Raw genomic sequence first — 21,801 nt, 5'->3', positions numbered from 1 at the left:
TTTGAACTGGGGAATGTGGAATCGGGGAATGTGGAATTGGGGAATGTGGGAATTGGGGAATGTGGAATTGGGGAATGTGAGAATTGGGAGACGTGGGAATTGGAGAATGTGGGAATTGGGGGATGTGGGAACTAGAAAATGTGGAATTGGGGAATGTGGGAATTGGGGAATGTGGGAATTGGGGAATGTGGGAATTGGGGAATGTGGGAATTGGGGAATGTGGAAATTGGGAAATGTGGAATTGGGGAATGTGGGAATTGGGGGACGTGGGAACTGGAAAATGTGGAAATTGGGGAATGTGGGAATTGGGGGGCGTGGGAATTGGGGAATGTTGGAATTGGGGAAGGTGGAATTGGGGAATGTGGGAATTGGGGAATGTGGGAATTGGGGAATGAGGGAATTGGGGGACGTGGGAATTGGGGCATGTGGAAATTGGGGGACGTGGGAATTCGAAAATGTGGAAATTAGGGAATGTGGAAATTGGAGGACGTGGGAACTAGAAAATGTGGAATTGGGGAATGTGGAAATTGGGGGACGTGGGAATTGGGGAATGTGGAAATTGGGAAATGTGGAATTGGGGAATGTGGGAATTGGGGGACGTGGGAACTGGAAAATGTGGAAATTGGGGAATGTGGGAATTGGGGGGCGTGGGAATTGGAAAATGTGGAAATTGGGGAATGTGGGAATTGGAAAATATGGGAATCGCGTATATAGGAATTGGGGAATGTGGGAATTGGAAAATTTAAAAAAATTAAAATTTTGCTGGGAGATTCTCAGAAACCTCTGCTTCCATCATTAACTAATTATTTAAATTGATAAATGTGTTACCTAAGTTATCGCTAAATTTCCCTATTACCGTATAAATCGACTGAGTAATATTTCTCCAACCTGACAATATGAAAAATTGAGCAGTAAGAAAAATGATCCTCTTGAAAAGTTTTCATTCTCCAACTGATGTCATTGTCGATACCAAGAAACGCGACGATTGATTACCGTGGAGAAATAGTCTGTTTCGAAGCGAATCGTCGAATAAAAAACTTGCGTAATTGAATGATTATCCGATTGCATATCTATTCAATGTAATTTACTTGGCTATTCGAGGACTGACTAGAATCTGCGTTTCTACGCACGTTCTCCTTTTAAATGCACTCGGAGTTGCATTACGAGTGCACACGGGGGAATGCACTTCCATTTATGCATACCAAATGGTCTGCTGACAATTTGCGAGTTGCATTGAGCTTATCGATAGTTGCTTTTATTAATGAAAAACGTGATTGGCGTTAGAAAATGTTATTGCAGGTAACATCAGTTAAAATTGATATATTCTGTGTTTTAATTAAATTTATCGAAATTCTTAAACGTGATACAAATTAATTGGAAGGTTCGTTACAAAAATTATTTGATTTAGAAATAGAATTTTATTAATGTCTGTTTAATTTAATTCTTATCGATGTTAATTTGATGTTAATTTTTGAACAATAATTAATGACTAGTAATATTTTGACGACAGTTTACATTGTACACGTGTAACAATAGCAGTAATTTCGAGAGCACCATCTGTTCTCCTTTAAGAGTGTACTATTCTTGTTGCAGTTGCATCTGGTGCACTGGAACACAAGCAAATACAACACGTTCGCCGAAGCCGCGAAAGCATCCGATGGCCTTGCAGTTCTCGGTGTGTTCCTGAAGGTCAGTAATCATTCTGTTCGCTCTACCGTTCTTTCCACAGCTCGAAACTTCCTGCTTGAGTCTCCTTCTATTTCCGATCTATTCGACATCGATCACTGTCGATCTCTTATCGAATTGAGAGCTTGATCGATTTATAGATAACCGAATAGACACTTGCAGCTAACCTCGGGCTCTAGCAAACCTATAATTCAACTTCCTTTTTGAACCTGTTGTTAGAGAATCATTCTTCATTTCGTCTTGAATTTTAATACGAACGTTTATAGTATACTCAAAATATAGTGATTGCAGCACTCTCGTTATATCGCCGTTTAGATATATCAATTTTGACGTATGTGATTCAATGATCATATTCGAGAAATGTTAACGGACATGTTTATTATCTTATGCAACGTTATATTTGCGATTACTGTAGACTCTCGTTATATCGCCGTTTAGATATATCAGTTTTAACGTACGAGCTTGAATGATCATGTTCAAGAAATGTTAACAGACTTGTTTATTAGCTTACAAAGCGTTATAATTGCAATTACAGAAGTCTCTCGTTATATCGCCGGTTACATATAAAAATTGTACCATACGTATTCGAACGATTATATTCAAGAAATGTTAACAGACGTATCTATTATCTTACAAAGCCTTAAAATTGCGATTATAAAAAACTCTCGTTATATCGCCGTTTATACATAACATTTGTACTGTTCGTATTCGAACGATTATATTCAAGAAATGTTAATAGACATGTCTATTATCTTACAAAACCTTAAAATTGCGATTATAAAAAACTCTCATTATATCGCCGTTTACACATAACATTTGTACTGTTCGTATTCGAATGATTATATTCAAGAAATGTTAACAGACATGTCTATTATCTTAAAAAGCCTCAAAATCGCGATTATAGAAAACTCGTGTTATATCGCCGTTTACACATAACATTTGTACTGTACATATTCGAACGAGTAGATCCAAAAAATGTTAACAGACATGTCTATTATCTTAAAAAGCCTCAAAATCGCGATTACAGAAAACTCGCGTTATATCGCCGCTTACATAAACTCGAGCGTACGTGCTCGTTCTATGACTGTAACACTTTGAAGCCGCAAGATAATGTTCTTAATACGTATCGTGATTCGTTTACACGCTGTTTGTGCCTTTTGTATGGATGCACAACTAGACGCGCAATATTTATAGCCGCTTAAACTTTTACATAAGACGGTGAGCTTCGTAAGCAGAATCCGTAACAGTGACGCGATTCGTTCCATCATCGGTTGATGATGTGTTACGTAAGCCCATAAAACGAGCATCATTATCCGTCCGTTCGTGGACGAAGTGAAATTTTCCTGGCCGTTCTGACCGCGAGGAAAATTGCTCGTCTCAATGATTTTCTTCCTTTTCGTCGAAATTAGGGGGCTATAAAGGCAACCGTATCATTAGGATCGTTAGAGAGAGGGACGCGATCGATAACGTTGAGAGAAAAAATTGCAACCGGTAATTTCGAATTACCTGTTTCCGTTCGGCAAGATCTAGGAGGCTTTATCTACACAGACTACAATAGAATTTCGAAATACACCGAGTTTCACGTGGAATCCGCACGCACCGATTGCGCAACCGTTTGTTCGAATAATGGCAAAATTGATAGCGTGCAATTGATGACTTTTACGTATGTTACGTACGTGTACACGTAGCAATATTTTCTTAGGTAACCAGTTGTTTTATGGATCAGAAAAACACAGCAAAACAGAATACAAATACTACTGTCTCTTTATAGACGTTACTTAACATTATTTAAAACAGCTGAAAATATTCCAAACAGTCCACATGATCTTCATATAAAACATCAAGCCTTGTACAATATTAATAAATCGCAGTAGTTGCAGAACACGAAAATGTTTTGTATGAAAAGATCCTCGTGAGAGACATTTCGTTCGTGAGAATTTAACCTTTAAACATACCCTGATGTATCAATAGAGTGTGCGCTCAAATATTAACCAAGCACTACAAACACGATTCGAACCGATAACAGTTGCATACATTAAAAAATTGATTGTTGATTACAGGTGGGCAAGACGCACGAGGAAATGGATAAGATAGCACGCTTATTGCCGTACGTGTCGCACAAGAACGAAATGCTGGAGATCAGGGAAGCCATCGATCCCAGCAAGCTTCTTCCCGGTAAATAGCTTGGAAATGTCACTAGTGAATATTCCATGCGTGTAATCCAGCCTTGATCCTTATCCAATCACGTATTGAAATTGTCAACCGTGTTCGTGATCTTTTCGTTCACAACAAGTACAGTCGGTAACAAATCTTGCTTTCCTGCAAAAAATATTGTAAACTCAACTAAAAGATTTGCTCGTTGACTTTTAGTTTTTCATAGAAATTTGGGGATCTAGGGATTTTGTGATGAAGAAATTTGAAATCTAGGGATTTGGTGATGTAGAAATTTGGGAATCTAGGGATTTGGTAATTTGGAAATTTGATGATCTAGGGATTTGGGATTTAGGGAATTGGGGATCTAGGGAATTGGGGATCTAGGGATTTGGGGATCTAGGGATTTGGGGATCTAGGGATTTGGGAATCTAGGGATTTGGAGATCTGGGAATTTGGGGATCTAGGGATTTGGAATGTAGGGAATTGGGGATCTAGGGATTTGGGAACCTAGGAATTGGGGATCTAGGGATTTGGGAATCTAGGAATTTGGGGATCTAGGGAATTGGAGATCTAGGGATTTGGAATGTAGGGAATTGGGAATGTAGGGAATTGGGGATCTAGGGATTTGGGAACCTAGGAATTGGGGATCTAGGGATTTGGGAATCTAGGAATTTGGGGATCTAGGGAATTGGAGATCTAGGGATTTGGGGATCCAGGGATTTGGGGATCTAGGGAATTGGGAATCTAGGGATTTGGGATCTAGGGATTTGGGATCTAGGGAATTAGGATCTCGGGATTTGGGGATCTAGGGAATTGGAGATCTAGGGATTTGGAGATCCAGGGATTTGGGAATCTAGGGAATTGGGGATCTAGGGATTTGGGGATCCAGGGAATTGGAGATCTAGGGATTTGGGGATCCAGGGATTTGGGAATCTAGGGAATTGGGGATCTAGGGATTTCGGAACCTAGGAATTTGGGGATCTAGGGACTTGGGGATCTAAGGATTTGGTAATATAGTAATTTGGGGGTCTAGGGATTCGGTAATATAGTAATTTGGGGGTCTAGGGATTTGGTAATGTAGAAATTTGGGGACCTAGGGATTTGGTAATGTAGAAATTTGGGGATCTAGGAATTTAATGACATAGAAATTTAGTGGTCTAGGGATTTGGTAAAATAATAATTTGGTGGTCTAGGGATTTGGTAATATAGAAACTTGGGGGTCTAGAGTATAGTACTTTAAGGATCTAGGGATTTGGTGACATAGAAATTTAGAAATCTAGAAATTTTTCAACACAGAAATTTTGTGCCCTAGGTATTTGTTAATATAGAAATTTTAGGATCTAGAAACTTACCGAAAAAATACTGATATCTAAAAATTTAATGATATAAAAGCTTGAAAGTCTAGTAATTCAATTATACAGAAATTTGAGGATCTAGAAATTTGTTGACATGGAATAAAGTTCTGAACACCTGTTTATTCGGAGGGTAGTGTACATTGCACCGGAGTGTACAGCTATTAAAATTTTCATCGATGTCGTTTCCGTGACACAAATGGATTGAAAAGTTTCAAACGCATTTGAAATATTCAGTATTTGCACCGATGCGGGAAGAAAGGGTTACACGTTATCGTTTAATATCTTAAAGAACACGATTACCACTAACACGCGAAGCTTAAGAAGATAAACAGTCGCATTTTAATGCGAAATGTCTTGACCGTACGTGTTACGTTAATGTCGTTACGTAATCATTTTCTCTTCGCCGTTCGTAGTACGCGTTAATAAATTAACAGCCGATTAGAACGTCAGACGTAAAAGAAGTCGGTTTATCGCCGTGATTGTCCGCTTTTCATCGTTCACGTGAATAACTGCTGAAGAAAATGAACGTTCGAGGAAATTTTTTCGCGAGGTTGCTAATTTCAGCTTGTAATACTTTAACCCATATCTGAACAAGTTTTTTAGAACTTGCATAACTAAATCAATTAAATTGTTGTTGCAATCAACGGATTAGTTAGGATTACTTTCCTAATACTTTATTTGTTTTGAGAAATTACTAGCTTCTTTTGGATAAATTGATCGTATCACAGTTTATCTAATTGCGTTATCGTTATTGCAAATTGGATGAGGATCAAAGGTTTACATTTTATATAATTCAAGACAGTTTCAACTCATAATCGATTGTTTCAGATGATAATGGCTATTGGACGTACCTGGGCTCGTTAACGACACCGCCTTGCAACGAAAGCGTCACTTGGATCCTCTTCAAGAAGTGCATCGAGGTGTCCCATCATCAGCTAAACATTTTCCGCAATTTACGAAAATTCTCTCGTGGAGAGGAATGCCCTTGTCACGAAAATCATGGAGCGGTTAGTATACTTGCAGATTGCCACTGCCAGTACCTAACCTAACTTGTACCTGTTACCTAACTTCTAGTACCTAGTCTTGACTCTTGATTATCTGACATTGAACTTCTAATGTCTAACACTGCATCTGGTACCTAATTTCTAGTAGTCTTTCCTTGTAAGTTAGTCTCTAGTCTGGTTTTTTCCTGTAAGAACCTACTACATTATATCATGTACTCATTACCTAACACTGGAATTAACACATATCTTTCAAGAGCACCGTTTAGAGTTCATAAGATACTATCTTATATCTGAGACACCTTGTACCTAATTTACTTGTATTCAGACAATAACTATACCTCCATATTACTCACATGTACCTCCATATTCAACATTTAATCTCAGCTTGTAAGTTGTCTGGTCTTGAAAGAAGTACCTACTACATTATATCATACACCCATTACCTAACACTGGAATTAACACATATCTTTCAAGAGCACCGTTTAGAGTTCATAAGATACTATTTTATATCTGAGACATCTTGTACCTAATTTACTTGTATTCAGACAAAAACTGTACCTCCATATTACTCACATGTACCTCCATATTCAACATTTAATCTCAGCTTGTAAGTTGTCTAATCTTGAAAGAAGTACCTACTACATTATATCATACACCCATTACCTAACACTGGAATTAACGCATATCTTTCAAGAGTACCATTTAGAGTTCATAAGATACTATCTTATATCTAAGACACCTTGTACTTGTATTACTTGTAATACATTTACTTGTATTCAGACAAAAACTATATCTCCATATTACTCACATGTCCATATTTACCATCAGAAACCTCAGCGTTATTCAACATTTAATCTCAGTTTGAAAAGCTCCGCAACATCGAAGGTTTCTAACGCGTCATCTACAGGTAGTTAAGGCGGAACGAAACACCCATTGGACGCCTCCTGGTCAGCTCGATTAATCTCCATCCAGGTCGCGAGACAAGCCGCATAAACGGCAGCCCGCTACTTCCTCTCCCCCTCTATTTCTGTTTCTTTATTATTAGTCATCGTCACGAATAAATTTCAGATCGGCGGAATCACGGCCCCGTTTTCTAAATCCGGTACCTCTGTTCTCTGCTCGTTGCAGGTAATCAACAACTTCCGTCCGCCGATGCCGCTTGGAAATCGCGTGCTGCGCGAGTGCGGCAGCTTCTGAGCCTGTTTGGCCGCGAGCCGGGTCACAACCAGTCGATGCCGGACGAAAAACGACCAAGGGAAGAAACGACCGACCCAACAGACCGTTGCCCGCCGCAAAAGAAGAAGAAACTGTTATTTTTTTCTTTCCTGGTTCCCGGCGACGGTCGGCCTTCGTTCCGTACGGTGAAATCATTTGTAACTTCGCCGTGAACGCCGAGTGCCTTTTTTTCCACGAATACAACGACTGCAGGAAAACGAAACTCGGACGAATTCTTCGGATTTTCCGCGAGGAAGATGCTTTGGCTCGTTTTGAATCGATGGGAAACGCTGAAAAATAATTGATAGAGTGCTGTCCACTGTTTTATGTGACCTGTCGGAGAGAATATTTTCTATTTAATTTTAACGAACTGCTACATCATTGAAACGAACTGTAAATAGGGATTAGTTAGGGAATGGCTGTGTCAGGGATTTTTGGGACGATGGGAGTAAATTTCCGGAAGATGTGGACAGCACTGAGGTATCTATACGGTAACCGTCCGCTAAACGCGCGCTTTTGGGGCTCTACGTATAGTGTCCACGCAGAAAAGTATTTAAAATTAATAGAACGCGTTTTAAATAATTACCGTGAACGAAATATGTTCCTAATTGTGTAAAAGGGGGAATTGAAGGGATATAAATACAAATTAGCGATGGCACGACCCAGAACGTTCAACATATCTGTGTGCCTTTTAAACGGTTAAGTGAAACTGTAGGTTCCGTTATTGTTTTACGATCATGACGATAATCGCCAGCTAATTTCACCTGAATTCCAAGTGCAATTAAACGTAGTCGAGACGAGAAGCTTGACTCTAATAGAGTAGCAGCTAGATTAGTCAAAGACTATTGCGACTGCTTTTTAACGAATCAGAAGTGTACGTTCAATTTCGCGTAGTATCAGATTTTTTCAAGGATCAGAGGTACAGATACTGTTTATGGGACCTTGTTGACCTTCAACGTATGCTGTGTGATCAGCATACTGACTTCCATTATAGTCAAAGTTATCAGAATGTAGTATAGACTCGTTCACTACCTAACCTAAATTTGAGTCATTCTATCATTACATAGCAATGTTCTCATTATCACCAAAATTAAGTCAACGCAATTATAGGCTGAATTTTTTAAACAATTTTCTTAACATGTAATCACTATAAATGGGTCTACTAAACAGTATTTTTCCTCTGTGAATATTAGGTGAAACTGAATGATTGAAGTAACGGTTTAATTAAAGTTTGTTCTACAATAACGGGTCCGTCCATTACTGGAAAATATTTAAATGGTTTAACAGAAAGAGAATAATGTTGTTGTTTACTGAATATTGTTTAATATGTTCAATGTATAAATATTATATATGTATACACGTATGTACGGACGATATTGTCCAAAATAGATGTTTGCAGTTTGTATAGTTTGTACAAGTTTGCGAGGCTGTTGAAGGGCAAAGATTAACCTACGACCGATAACATAGCAGAACGATTTACTTTTAAGAAATCAGTTAATTAACACTTTGACTGGAACTGTAGAATTCTAATCGAACCAATCACTTATTGATTGTTCGATCGTTCAATCAAATTAAATTCATCGATGATTCATTAACAGTCAACGCGTTAATTACGACACGTTACAGTCTGAAACCTTGCATCTTCCATCGTTTAAATCTCGTTCCTTCGAATTTGGAATTTCTAAGTTTGAATATTCACAGCAGTCTTCTCGCACTGCATTATCGGTAGCAGGTTACTGATCAAGCTCGTTAAATTCCTCTCCGAAATCTTTCTTTGCCTTTCAAAATTTCGACGAAATCAGAACGATATACGTACTCCAGCAGAAATTAGACAAGCGTGAATAGCGTGCCATTTACTGTATTTAATATTAACCGACGCGTGTACGATCTTCCCGCTAAGTCATTACAAAAAGCGCACGAAGGAAATTGCTGGTTCGACGTGCCTTGGATTGTGCACGCCCCTTGTGCCTTCTTTAGTCACTTGCGTGAAATAATAATTCTATACTGTTATCATTAACGATACATATATATATATATACAATATATTTACATTCGTGTCCTAAGTGATCGAACGCTTTTTGCTCGACGATTTTCGACACGAATAACGATCGAGTTTTCTTTGCATATTGCAATTTTATTTCGAATGATGCTTTGTTCACGATAACAGCGCTCTGTGTTTCGTTTCGTTTAATCAGATCCGGGGCTGGAAAAAGGAAGTAAATGACTGTAATAGCCATTGGCGTAACTGGCTACGGACCGGCTTCATTCTGGATCCTATTGATTACTGCTTCACTTGCAGAAATTTGATATGTTATTTGCGTAGGCGTTTGATGCGTGGCAATTCGATGTGTGGATATTTGATGCGTTGCGAGTTGGCGCGTGGAGATACAAGCTGTAGTAATTCGACGCGTAGTAAATTCAATGCGTGGTGTATTCGACGCGGGGTGTACTCCACACGTGGTAAATTCTACGCGTGGTAATTCGACGCATGGTGTATTCGACGCGTGGTGTATTCCACACGTGGTAAATTCTACGCGTAGTAATTCGACGTGTAGTGTACTTGACGCATGGTAAATTCGACGCGTGGAGTATTCGACGCGTGGTGTATTCGACGCGTGGTGTACTCCACACGTGGTAAATTCTACGCATAGTAATTCGACGTGTAGTGTATTTGACGCGTGGTAAATTCGACGCGTGGAGTATTCGACGCGTGGTGTATTCGACGCGTGGTGTACTCCACACGTGGTAAATTCTACGCGCGGTAATTCGACGCGCGGTGTATTCGATGCGTGGTGTATTCGACGCATGGTGTACTCCACACGTGGTAAATTCTACGCGTAGTAATTTGACGCGTGGTGTATTTGACGCGTGGTATATTTGACGCGTGGTATATTCGACGCGTGGAGTATTCGACGCGTGGTATATTCGACGCGTGGAGTATTCGACGCGTGGAGTATTCGACGCGTGGTAAATTCGACGCATGATGTATTCGACGCGTGGTGTATTCGACACGTGGTGTACTCCACACGTGGTAAATTCTACGCGTAGTAATTCGACGCGTGGTGTATTTGATGCGTGGTGTATTTGACGCGTGGTGTATTTGACGCGTGGTGTATTTGACGCGTGGTATATTCGACGCCTGGTAAATTCGACGCGTGGTAAATTCTACGCGTAGTAATTCGACGCGTGGAATATGCGACGCGTGGTAAATTCGAAGCGTGGTGTATTCAATGCGTGGTAATTCGATGCGCAGTAATTCTACGCGTGGTAATTCGATGCGCAGTAATTCGATGCGCAGTAATTCGGCGCGTGGTAATTCGATGCGCAGTAATTCGGCGCGTGGTAATTCGATGCGTGGTGAATTCTACCCGTGATGTATTCAACATGTAATTCTACGCGTGGTAAATTCGACGCGTGGTAATTCCACGCATAATATTCACCGCGTGAAAATCTAAAGTTCGATGACATAACTCTTGATATAATACCGATTCCACAAAGACAAGAATGTTAGTTACGCCAATGGTACCAGCTGATTTAAGAACGTTTGCGCCAAGTCGTAAAAAACGGAAGAAATGCAAACACGTACTATTTAAATGTTCTTTGACCCGGTTCTGATTATAAGAGATTCGCGTGACCGCCGGTCAGGAGACCATAAAGAGTCCTTCTTCGTTCTCGAATAACGAGTGTCAGCTTTCTCCTGAAACATTAACCGTGTCAACATGAAACGAACGTCAGCGTATAACGTCATTGCGTGTAACTAACAGGATAATTGTAATTATTATAACATTTCATTGGAGTTTCTGTATTTATTGTTGAACGCGTGAAAAGCAATCCGTATATGTATTTCGTAGCATCGACTGTGATATAACAAAAAAGAGAAAAAGAACATGGAAATAAATGACCGTGATAGTAGTCACGGCGATACGTTTGAATGTGTTGTATTCTATTCGAACCTTTATTCTTGTATCCTTTGTGATACTTTCGCAACAATAAATTGAGAACTTGAGATTTAGATTTTTTATCGGTTCTTCTTCAAATTTTCTTCATAGACTTTTGGGCTAGAGGGAGAGGACTCTGGTAATTTTCTAATATAAAATATAAAAAACATAGCAGTAAATATTTGTCGACAATAAGAAAAAGATCGTATCGTAAATATTTATCAATTTATTGATTTCTTCACAAGACTACACGCTACCAATCATACACAGTATAGACGATCTCGATTTGCTCGTTAATCTTGGATTTTCTTATTGTTTTACACGTTGAGACGTTAATGAAACAGCAGATATTGTCAACAATCACAGATACTTTTCTTTGTTAGCCACGCGTTAAACGGATCTTTGCGCAAAGCCTCCAGGTTCGACGGAGAAAAATAATTTATTTACAAAACAGACGTAAACGTAGACTTCGTTTCACCGTTTTCGCTTTATCCTCTTCTTTCTTTTAAATCATCAGAAAAATGCGTCGAAGTAAAATTAATGACAAAAAGAAAAGAATAAAGCGGAAGTCGAGCTCTTTGACAGAACAAAATGGAGTCGTGTTTACGTTTCAATAAAAAACATTGCTGATACAGCAAAATTAATCGAACATCATTGTAAAATAATCTGCTATTATTCCGATATTTCAATGCCAACTTTTTCTGTTTGAACACGTTCAAAACACGTGCGATTATTATTCAATTGTTAAACACAGCAGATTATTTTACAATGCAGATTTAACGCGGGTCAACAGTTCATATATTGTCTTCACGTTACATCGAGGTATGGTAACTATCCTGTAACACCATTAAATTTTCTTACATGATTCAACGACATTTAAAATTCTTTGTATTGTTTAATATTCGACCAGCGTTATCGATATGCTTTAACAACGTATAAGGAAATATATCGTACATGTTTGTAAACATATACATATATCTGTACATTTTTTTAAACATTCAACACCGTAGTTCATAAAACATCTTTCGCTTCTTAATTGACTAACGATAAAACTTGTTTCTTTGGAAGCTTACGACCTGATAATTCTTTCAAGGACAATCTGGATCTCGAGTGTATTAAAAAAAAATTACATTTGACAGTGTAAAAATGATGTGTGCATATTTTGTTCCAAGAAATATTTAACACACTGCAGAGTCCAGATATTAATTCGCTCAGACATCAAACCGTAGTTGCTATAAAAATAGTATGTATATAAACAACGTTTGCGTCGTTCGTTAATACTTATTTTGTACGTGGAAACAAATGTTAACATAATTCGTTGTAAAATACTCAAATCGAACGTTCGTGCTTTGAAAAAACAGTTTCACCTAATTTCAAACATAAACCGAGTTAATCACTCTTGGAGCTAGTAATCGACCGAGAGAAGACTCGGCTCGCAAATTGAATTCCTCGCTAATTTCACGCATTCCGAGCCGCTAAATTGCTTCGACAAAATATATCCTCAATTTTCCCCTATCGAAAGATTGCTAAGAGCGTACACATCGACTTGAAATATCACAATCTATTCTCTTTATCATAATGACACTTTGAAATTAAAAAATAGTATTCTAAACAAATCTTTCGAGTCAGTCCTGTTGCAAAGGAGCAACCTTTCAAACGCTTTAACATTCGAATACCGTAACAACATTTCCGAGTTAAATCTCTGATAGAATTCACGACAAAAGTAACAGGGAAGCACCGTTTGTTAGGCTTGATTCTTCATGAAGATCAAACAGGAAACACTATCATCTAGCTTAAAACACGTACAGGTAACGAGAATGAGTCAACGGATGCATAGCATCGCGCCTCGCGTAGGATCTAATCTAAAAGTATTATTGTCGATATCACCGTTTCTGTCACATCTTCGTGAAAGACTTCTGATTTCACGAAACGCTTAACAACTTCGATTCAGAACCACTGTACTGGGTTTTGAGTGATTTTAGGTGAAGAGGATTCAGTACTGTTGCTATATCTATGGCCACGTGTGATGTATTGGATTACTATGACGAATATCATGTATTAGATTACCATGAGATCACCACGTGTTAGTCGAGTTAGCTCACCATGTGTGACTGGTGTGCATCAAATTATTTTTGTAATCACAATATTAATGCCACGTGTAGAAATATTCGTAGTAACGTGTAGTTATTACGTAGTTATACGTTTGAATGCGTAGCGAATGTGTGGCATCACACGTGGTAATGCAACGCAAGGTGATTACATACGTAGCGATTACATGCGTGGCAATTCAAAGTTTGAATATTCTATGCGTGGTGATACTACGCGGGAGTGTATCACGCAATGTGATACTACGCGTGGATATTTAACGCGTGGATGTCTAACGCGTGCATATCTGACGCGTGGATATCTAACGAGTGGATGTCTAACGCGTGGATATCTGCCGCGTGGATATCTAACGCGTGGACATCTAACGAGTGGATGTCTAACGCGTGGATATCTAACGAGTGGATGTCTAACGCGTGCATATCTGACGCGTGGATATCTAACGCGTGAACATCTGACGCGTAGATGTCGAACGAGTAGGTATCTGACGCATGATTATCTAACGCATAGATATCTAACACGTGGACATCTAACGAGTAGATGTCTAACGCGTGGATATCTAACGAGAGGATATCTGACGTGTGGAAATCTAACGAGTGAACATCTGACGCGTAGATGTCGAACGCGTAGGTATCTGACGCGTGGTTATCTAACGCGTAGATATCTGACGCGTGAATATCTAACGAGTGAATACCTAACGCGTAGATATCTGACGCGTGAATATCTAACGCGTGGGTATCTGCCGCGTGGATGTCTAACGCGTGGATATCTAACGAGTGGATGTCGAACGCGTGCATATCTGACGCGTGGATATCTAACGCGTGAACATCTGACGCGTAGATGTCGAACGCGTAGGTATCTGACGCGTGGTTATCTAACGCGTGAATATCTAACGAGTGAATACCTGACGCGTAGATATCTGACACGTGAATATCTAACGCGTAGGTATCTAACGCGTGGATATCTAACGCGTAGGTATCTGGCGCGTGAAAATCTAACGCGCATAATATTTAAAACGTACAGTAATGCATTACATCACCAGCTAATGATCAAACGTAACCGTAACGCATAGTAATTGCCAGTATAATCGGAATGTGTAATATTTAACGAATACATAGCAACCGCCGCGCATCATGTCACCAAACGCAATAATTACACAGCGTACTCTCATAGTAATCTCTACACGTATTCTGCGCAATAATTCCTAATATCAACAAAACTCACACACAGTAATCGCTACACGTAATCACATATTGCATCGAATCAAAGCTCTGAATTCTCAACATCATCCAAACCTCAAAGCTTATAAAAAAGCAAACATTTTAGACATTTCTGTACCCTATCAGGGTAATCTTCAAATAAGACTAATACTGTATACAGAGAATAAATGATCCTACGAATACTGCGCCGAAAGTCTTAACTTAAAACTATAATATGTTGAAGCTTAATTTGCTTTGTGTTTTCTTGATGAGGTGTGCGGATGTTATCCAGACGCTATGGGAACATTCCACGATGTTAACAGTCATTGCAATTTGAACAATCAATAATATTACCGGATGTGCAATGATGTCAGAGATTTAACGATTTTGACATGTGACAGCTTCATGGAATATTCCAACGCGATTTCAGATCTTGAACCATTATCACTCATTTATCACTCGTCTTCCGGTTGATTGTATTCACTCGAAATCTTTCTATATTTAAAGGTACGAATTCATCAAGGTCTGATGAGGCGATAGCTTAACAGTTAGACAGTGATAACGTGTCTGAGAGAAGCGAATCATGTGAATACAATACAGTGGTTCCACAATAAAATCTGAAGAGACTGGCTTTTAATGGCTCATTTTTACCTTCTGCAATTATTTACCGAGTAAATAATTTTTGAGGAGTAAATAATTGCAACTGTTTAGAAAGGTCTCTCGCATAGACCACGGAGGTTCCTGCTAATTCGTATATCAAACCGGAAGATTGAATTAAAACTTGGCATTCTGCCTTCGAAGATCGTTGGGAATGATGGTCGTGAGGAAGCAGCCGAGGGCGAGCGTGACACACAGGCCAATATTCGCCCAGAAATTACCCCAGATGTTCATGGTACATCCGTAGAGGCTCGTGAAGGCGATACCGAACACTTGACACACTGCGTTCAGTAAACCGGCTGAGGTTCCTTCCGGTTCCGGGTATGTCAGCTCTGCAGCCAACTCGAAGCCCACGGGTAGATAACCGGTCATGAAGAATCTGAAAAATATTAATTTATAAATTAGATAAATATAAACACAGCTTAGTAAATATATTAGACTATAAATATACATAAGTATTTTCGTACTTTTCATAAGTATTGGAATATTTCCAATAAATGCTTACCCTAATAGGCCTGCCGTTATGTAAATAACGTATATTCGACCGGTGTCCAAAGTGAACGTGAACACAATCATCCCAAGGAAAGAAAAGAGGTACACTCCCAACGTTGTCTCTCTGGAAACGAAATTGATATTAGAGTTCTAATTTAAGAAACAAGGTTGTATAATATTCACTCACTTAAATTTGTGCGTTTTGTCCAAGACGATACCGCACACTACTGAACCTAACATTCCGGCGCAGACGATGGTCAAACCGATTCGACCAGCATCTTTCTCATGATTCTGAAAATAAAAATACATATTAAATAACAAGAACAGTTGATTAAAAATGGCTAATGAAAAATTCACTCACCGGGAAATAATCGAGCACTATCTGGTTCAAGAGAGTGCTGATGGCGTAGAAAACGCCGACGTTGATACCGTAGCTGAGTAACAGCAACAGATAACCAACGTTTGTGACTAGCTTCTTAACTGACTGGAAGAAACTTTCCGTGGATTCTGCTTCTCTTTGGACTGCCTGGGCTGGACTTGGGGGCAGGGGTGGTTCAGACTTGAAAACTGAAATGACATTTCTGTTAATAATATCGTTGGAAATGGTATAATTGCGTGTTGGATCCCTACACGTTAGATTTCAAGGCATTAGGTCGCTACGCATTAGATTTTCACGCGGTAGTTATTCATCCGTTAGATATCTACGCGTTAGATATTCACGCGTTAGATATTCACACGTTAGATATCCACGCGTTAGTTATTCACTCATTAGATATCCACTCGTCAGGTATCCACGCGTTAGATTTCTACGCATTCGATTTCCACGTGTTAGTTATTCCCTCATTAGATATCCACTCGTCAGGTATCCATGCGTTAGATATCTACGCGTTAGGTATCTATACGTATTAGATTTCCACGCATTAGATTTCTACGCGTTAGATTTCCACGCATCAGATACCTTTCGCGTTAAATATCCACTCGTCAAGTATCCACGCGTTAGAAATCTACGCGTTAGATATTTATACACATTAGATTTCCACGCGGTAGTTATATATCCGTTAGATATCCACGCGTTAGATATCCACGCGTTAGATATCCACGCGTTAGATATTTACACGTTAGATATCCACGCGTTAGTTATTCACTCATTAGATATCCACTCGTCAGGTATCCACGCGTTAGATATAAACGCATTAGATTTCCACGAATTAGATTTCCACGCGTTAGATTTCCACGCATTAGATTTCCACGCGTTATTTATTCCCTCATTAGACATCCACTCGTCAGGTATCCACGCGTTAGAAATCTACGCGTTAGATATTTATACGCATTAGATTTCCACGCGTTAGATTTCCATGCATCAGATACATTTCGCGTTAGATATCCATGCGTCAGGTACCTACGCGCCAGATATCTACGCGTCAGATAACTACGCGTTAAACATCCACGCGTTAAACATCCACGCGTCAGATATCCACGCGTAGTATCATAATATTAGGGGTACCGAAAAGTAATCAAAATTTCTTCGATGATTTCAAAGTTTTTCTATGAACAATCGAAGCACATTTTTTTAAAGAAGGGAACAGTTGCCTATACGCTGGCAAAAAGCTATAAAGTTATAAAGTGATGGAAATTATTTTGTTGATTTAAGATTTCTTTAATAAATAAATATTTTTCGCCAGCAAACAAAAGTTTGATTACTTTTCGGTACCCCTAATATATTGTACTGCCCCGCGTTGTACCGTCACGCATAAAATATTCACGCGTTGGATTACCACGCATGGAATCGCTACATATGTAATTACCTTGCGTTATATTACCACGTATGAAATTCTGAAGCGAGGAATTGTCATACGAGGAATTACCACGCGTGAAATTGCTGAGCGTAGAATTGTCATACGAGGAATTACCAAGCGTGAAATTACAATGTGCACAACCAAGCTGTATAAAGAACTCTCGTAATACCATCCGTGGCAATATAACAAGAGCTATACCTCATATCTGAGCAAACTGAATTACTAATCAAAAATCATTAAAAAAAAAAACGGCTTAATCAGTGTTAAAAACATACTTACAGATAAGAATGAGGGCTAAAATGACGGTGGTAAAAATAGCGACGATGTAGAACATAATTTGCAATCCCCGTCCAATCACATTGTGGTCCTCACTGTTCGAAACGAGCATCGGTGGAAATAGAAATCCCATGGCTATTCCCAGCTGCAAATATAAAATTATCGATAAAAGATCGATGATAGTGCTTGATCTATTCCGTGTAAACATCGCGTGCTCGCGACGGAATCAGTGTCGTTCAGAAAAGACGCTGAACGTTCATTATCATTATTTCAAGGAAGTAAGAGATCATTATTCTTTTCAGCCCATCAGTGACGATTCCAGCGAGAGTTCCGCTGTTGAAAGCTTGCCTGGAAGCGTGACAGCCTTCCATGGTGTTACGAGAACACCATCGACGACAAGGTCAATCGTCCAATTTCGTAATTCCACGTTAAGTATGTTACTTATGCACTCTTATCGCCTACACTTAAATGCCACGGTTACAGTGACGGAATCTTTGTTCAAATTCCTTCACAAATATAATATTAACTCTTACTTATGTTATATTATTTGCATCATAATTTAGAACTGGAGACAATTTAGGTTCTGTTCTTGTGAGTCATGTCTGAAGTCGCAAGATCTAATTCGTGGTTCAATGTACCTTTGTAACCTTGAATATTTAAAACTTAAAATGGCGGTTTTTATGTTTGATCATTGATATATTTCTACGTCTTTATTGATGAGGAATTAGTTACAAATTATTTTTGATAGTGATCTCATAGTACGAATTAAAATTTTAATGAATCAATAGCAGCACGAGAACTTTTTGACGTGGAATTTAGGGATTTGGTGAATTGAGAAATTGGGGAATTTGGAATTGGGGTATGTGGAATTGGGGAATGTGAGAATTAGGGAATGCGGAAATTGGACAATGTGGGAATTGGAGAAGGTGGAAATTGGACAATGTGGGAATTGAATTTGGTGAATTCAGAAAATGGAGAATATGGAGGAATATACGGAGGAATATATGAGGGAATATGTGGATTAGGAAATGTGGAAATTGGACAATATTGGAATTAGACAATGTCGGAATTGGACAGTATTGGAATTAGACAATGCAGGAATTGGGGAATGTGGAAATTGGACAATGTGGGAAATGAATTTGGTGAATTGAGAAAATGGAGAATATGGAGGAATATACGGAGGAATATATGAGGGAATATGTGGATTAGGAAATGTGGAAATTGGACAATATTGGAATTAGACAATGTCGGAATTGGACAATATTGGAATTAGACAATGCAGGAATTGGGGAATGTGGAAATTGGGGAATGTGGGAATTGAATTTGGTGAATTGAGAAAATGGAGAATATGAAGGAATATACGGAGGAATATATGAGGGAATATGTGGATTAGGAAATGTGGAAATTGGACAGTATTGGAATTAGACAATGTGGAAATTGGACAATGTCGGAATTAGACAATGTAGGAATTGGGGAATGTAGAAATTGGACAATTTGGGAATTGGACAATTTGGGAATTGGACAATTTGGGAATTGGACAATATGGGAATTGGACAATGTGGGAATTGGAGAAAGTGGGAATTGGGGAATGTGGAATTGGGGAATGTGGAATTGGGGAATGTGAAATTGGACAATGTGGGAATTGGGATATGTGGAATTGGAAAATGTGGGAATTGGGGAATGTGGAATTGGGGAATGTGAAATTGGACAATGTGGGAATTGGGATATGTGGAATTGGAAAATGTGGGAATTGGGGAATGTGGAATTGGGGAATGTGGAATTGGGGAATGTGAAATTGGACAATGTGGGAATTAGAGAAAGTGGGAATTGGACAATATGGAATTGGAGAATATGGAATTGGGGAATGTGAAATTGGACAATGTGGGAATTGGGGTATGTGGAATTGGAAAATGTGGGAATTTGGGAATGTGGAATTGGGGAATGTGGAATTGGGGAATGTGGGAATTGGGGAATGTGAAATTGGACAATGTGGGAATTGGAGAAAGTGGGAATTGGACAATATGGAATTGGACAATATGGAATTGGGGAATGTGAAATTGGACAATGTGGGAATTGGGGTATGTGGAATTGGAAAATGTGGGAATTGGGAAATGTGGGATTGGGGAATCTGGAGTTGGGAAATGTGAGAATTAGAAAATGTGGAAATTGGGTAATATGGGAATCTGGAAATATGGGAATTGGGGAATATTGAAATCTGGAAATGTGTGAATTGGGGAATGTGAGAATTGGGAAATATGGGAATTGGGAAATTAAATCTTTCACATTACAGTTTCTTCAGTGCCATAAACGTAAAGCATCAAGTATCAGTATCTGATCTTATAACTCCAACAAATCCTACTCTCACAAATGCAAAGAATTCAAAGCAAAAATTTCAAAAACTTTCCAAAGAATCAAACAGCTGACCATCGATGAACTTAACAAATGTTCAAACATGTTAACACTGCGTATATCCTGAAGCAGTGTATTCCGCATTATTCGTCGCAAACAATCGCTATAAAGCACTTTGAATTCATTGAATGGAGAAGGGTTGAATCGCAACGGCTGTTGAAGCTACGCTCGTTTAATTCGTCTGATAGGGACCAGATCCCCTATCGGCTCCGCGGAATGAAACGTGGGTGCATGCTGCGACTCTGTTTCCCACCTAATCACGGCTTAACTCACCGACGACCCTGTCGATCGAATTAGAATTCTGTCGGTGTCCCAGACAGGTAGTGTACACTCGAGATCCATTACGATCCTCCAAGTTAACCTGTTATCACTGGTTAACTCGTTGTTCCAGTCAAACATTATCTTGCTATATTTTTACGAGTTGTAATTCGAGATATTATTTAGAATTTTTATAATTTTATTCTAATTTTGGAGTTCAAGTTGAACATCGAGTGCTTTACTTTGGTCTTCAAATTAGAGTTCAAACGCTTCATTTTGGGGTTCAAATTGGAGTTTAAATTGGAGGTCAAATGCTTTATTCTGGAGTTTAAATAGGAGTCCAAATATAATTATTTGCATAGTTGTTTGATACCAAATTGATATAACATTTTAACTTCTGACTAATTCTGACCCGCCTGACAAATTATATTACAGAGGGTTAAAGAGATCTACATTTATCATAACACGTTTCTGTTTTCAATCAACTTCAATAAACTTCTAAACAGAAATGTTTAGAATATGTATATAATAATATTGTATTATATATGTAAAATGATTTTTACTAATACTTGAAATTTTAAGTAAATTTGATATTGATCACAAGAAATTTGTATGTAAACTGTGGTATCAATATATAATGTAATTATGGAGTAATCGTTAACAAAGTTTGACTGACCTGATTTCCGAAAACGCCGATGCTACACGCACTGCTAACCTGATCCGGACCAAACCAAACAGCTGCTAAACGCGCTGGAACGGATAGGATAAACGTTTGACTTAATGCGACAACCGTTTGCCCGATGAATGTTATCCAAAAATGATTTGGATTCACGCTGCACACTTTGATCCAGGAACCGAGCGCTGTACCGACTGCTCCGCTTACTACGGCGAATCTTAGGCCCTGAAATTGATATAAATTTGCGATGTAGTGGCTGTACAAATTTGTAGACTTTTAAATTTTTTAATTCTCAAGTTTTCCCAATTCCTACATTCCCCAATTCCACATTTTGCAATTCAAACATTCCCCAATTCCACATTCCCTAATTCCCACATTCTGTAATTCCACATTCCTCAATTCCACATTCTCCAATTCCATATTCTCCAATTCCCACATTTCCAGATTCCCATATTCCCCAATTCCACATTCCCCAACTCCACATTCTTGAATTTCTACATTCCCCAATTCCACATTCCCCAACTCCCACATTCCCCAATTCCACATTTTTCAATTTCTACATTCCCCAATTCCACATTCTCCA

The 21,801-nt window shown here is 38.9% G+C and overlaps 2 protein-coding genes across 6 annotated transcripts in view; one reads left to right on the top strand and one right to left on the bottom strand.

Moving 5' to 3' along the window:
* The window catches only part of CAH1 (carbonic anhydrase 1), a 30,486-nt gene extending 19,140 nt beyond the window's left edge, over positions 1-11,346 (top strand). The window contains exons 4-7 of the mRNA XM_012298580.2: positions 1,594-1,689; positions 3,747-3,861; positions 6,024-6,202; positions 7,328-11,346. Coding sequence (XP_012153970.1) covers positions 1,594-1,689; positions 3,747-3,861; positions 6,024-6,202; positions 7,328-7,396 — 459 coding nt within the window. The 3' untranslated portion in view covers positions 7,397-11,346. The remainder of the gene's footprint in view (positions 1-1,593; positions 1,690-3,746; positions 3,862-6,023; positions 6,203-7,327) is intronic.
* Positions 11,347-11,560: 214 nt separating this feature from the next.
* Positions 11,561-21,801, bottom strand: part of LOC100881343 (choline/ethanolamine transporter flvcr2a) — a 37,268-nt gene continuing 27,027 nt past the window's right edge. For all 5 annotated transcript variants that reach the window (XM_076536270.1, XM_076536269.1, XM_012298584.2 and 2 more), the window contains 6 exons: positions 21,219-21,443; positions 17,879-18,020; positions 16,165-16,370; positions 15,991-16,094; positions 15,817-15,927; positions 11,561-15,690 (listed from right to left, as the gene is read on the bottom strand). In XM_076536270.1, the coding sequence (XP_076392385.1) occupies positions 15,429-15,690; positions 15,817-15,927; positions 15,991-16,094; positions 16,165-16,370; positions 17,879-18,020; positions 21,219-21,443 (1,050 nt within the window). In that variant the 3' untranslated portion in view covers positions 11,561-15,428. The remainder of the gene's footprint in view (positions 15,691-15,816; positions 15,928-15,990; positions 16,095-16,164; positions 16,371-17,878; positions 18,021-21,218; positions 21,444-21,801) is intronic.

The sequence above is a fragment of the Megachile rotundata genome, chromosome 10, assembly GCF_050947335.1.
Source record: "Megachile rotundata isolate GNS110a chromosome 10, iyMegRotu1, whole genome shotgun sequence".
Taxonomy (NCBI): Eukaryota; Metazoa; Arthropoda; class Insecta; order Hymenoptera; family Megachilidae; genus Megachile; species Megachile rotundata.
This window is presented reverse-complemented; position numbering and strand designations above follow the sequence as displayed.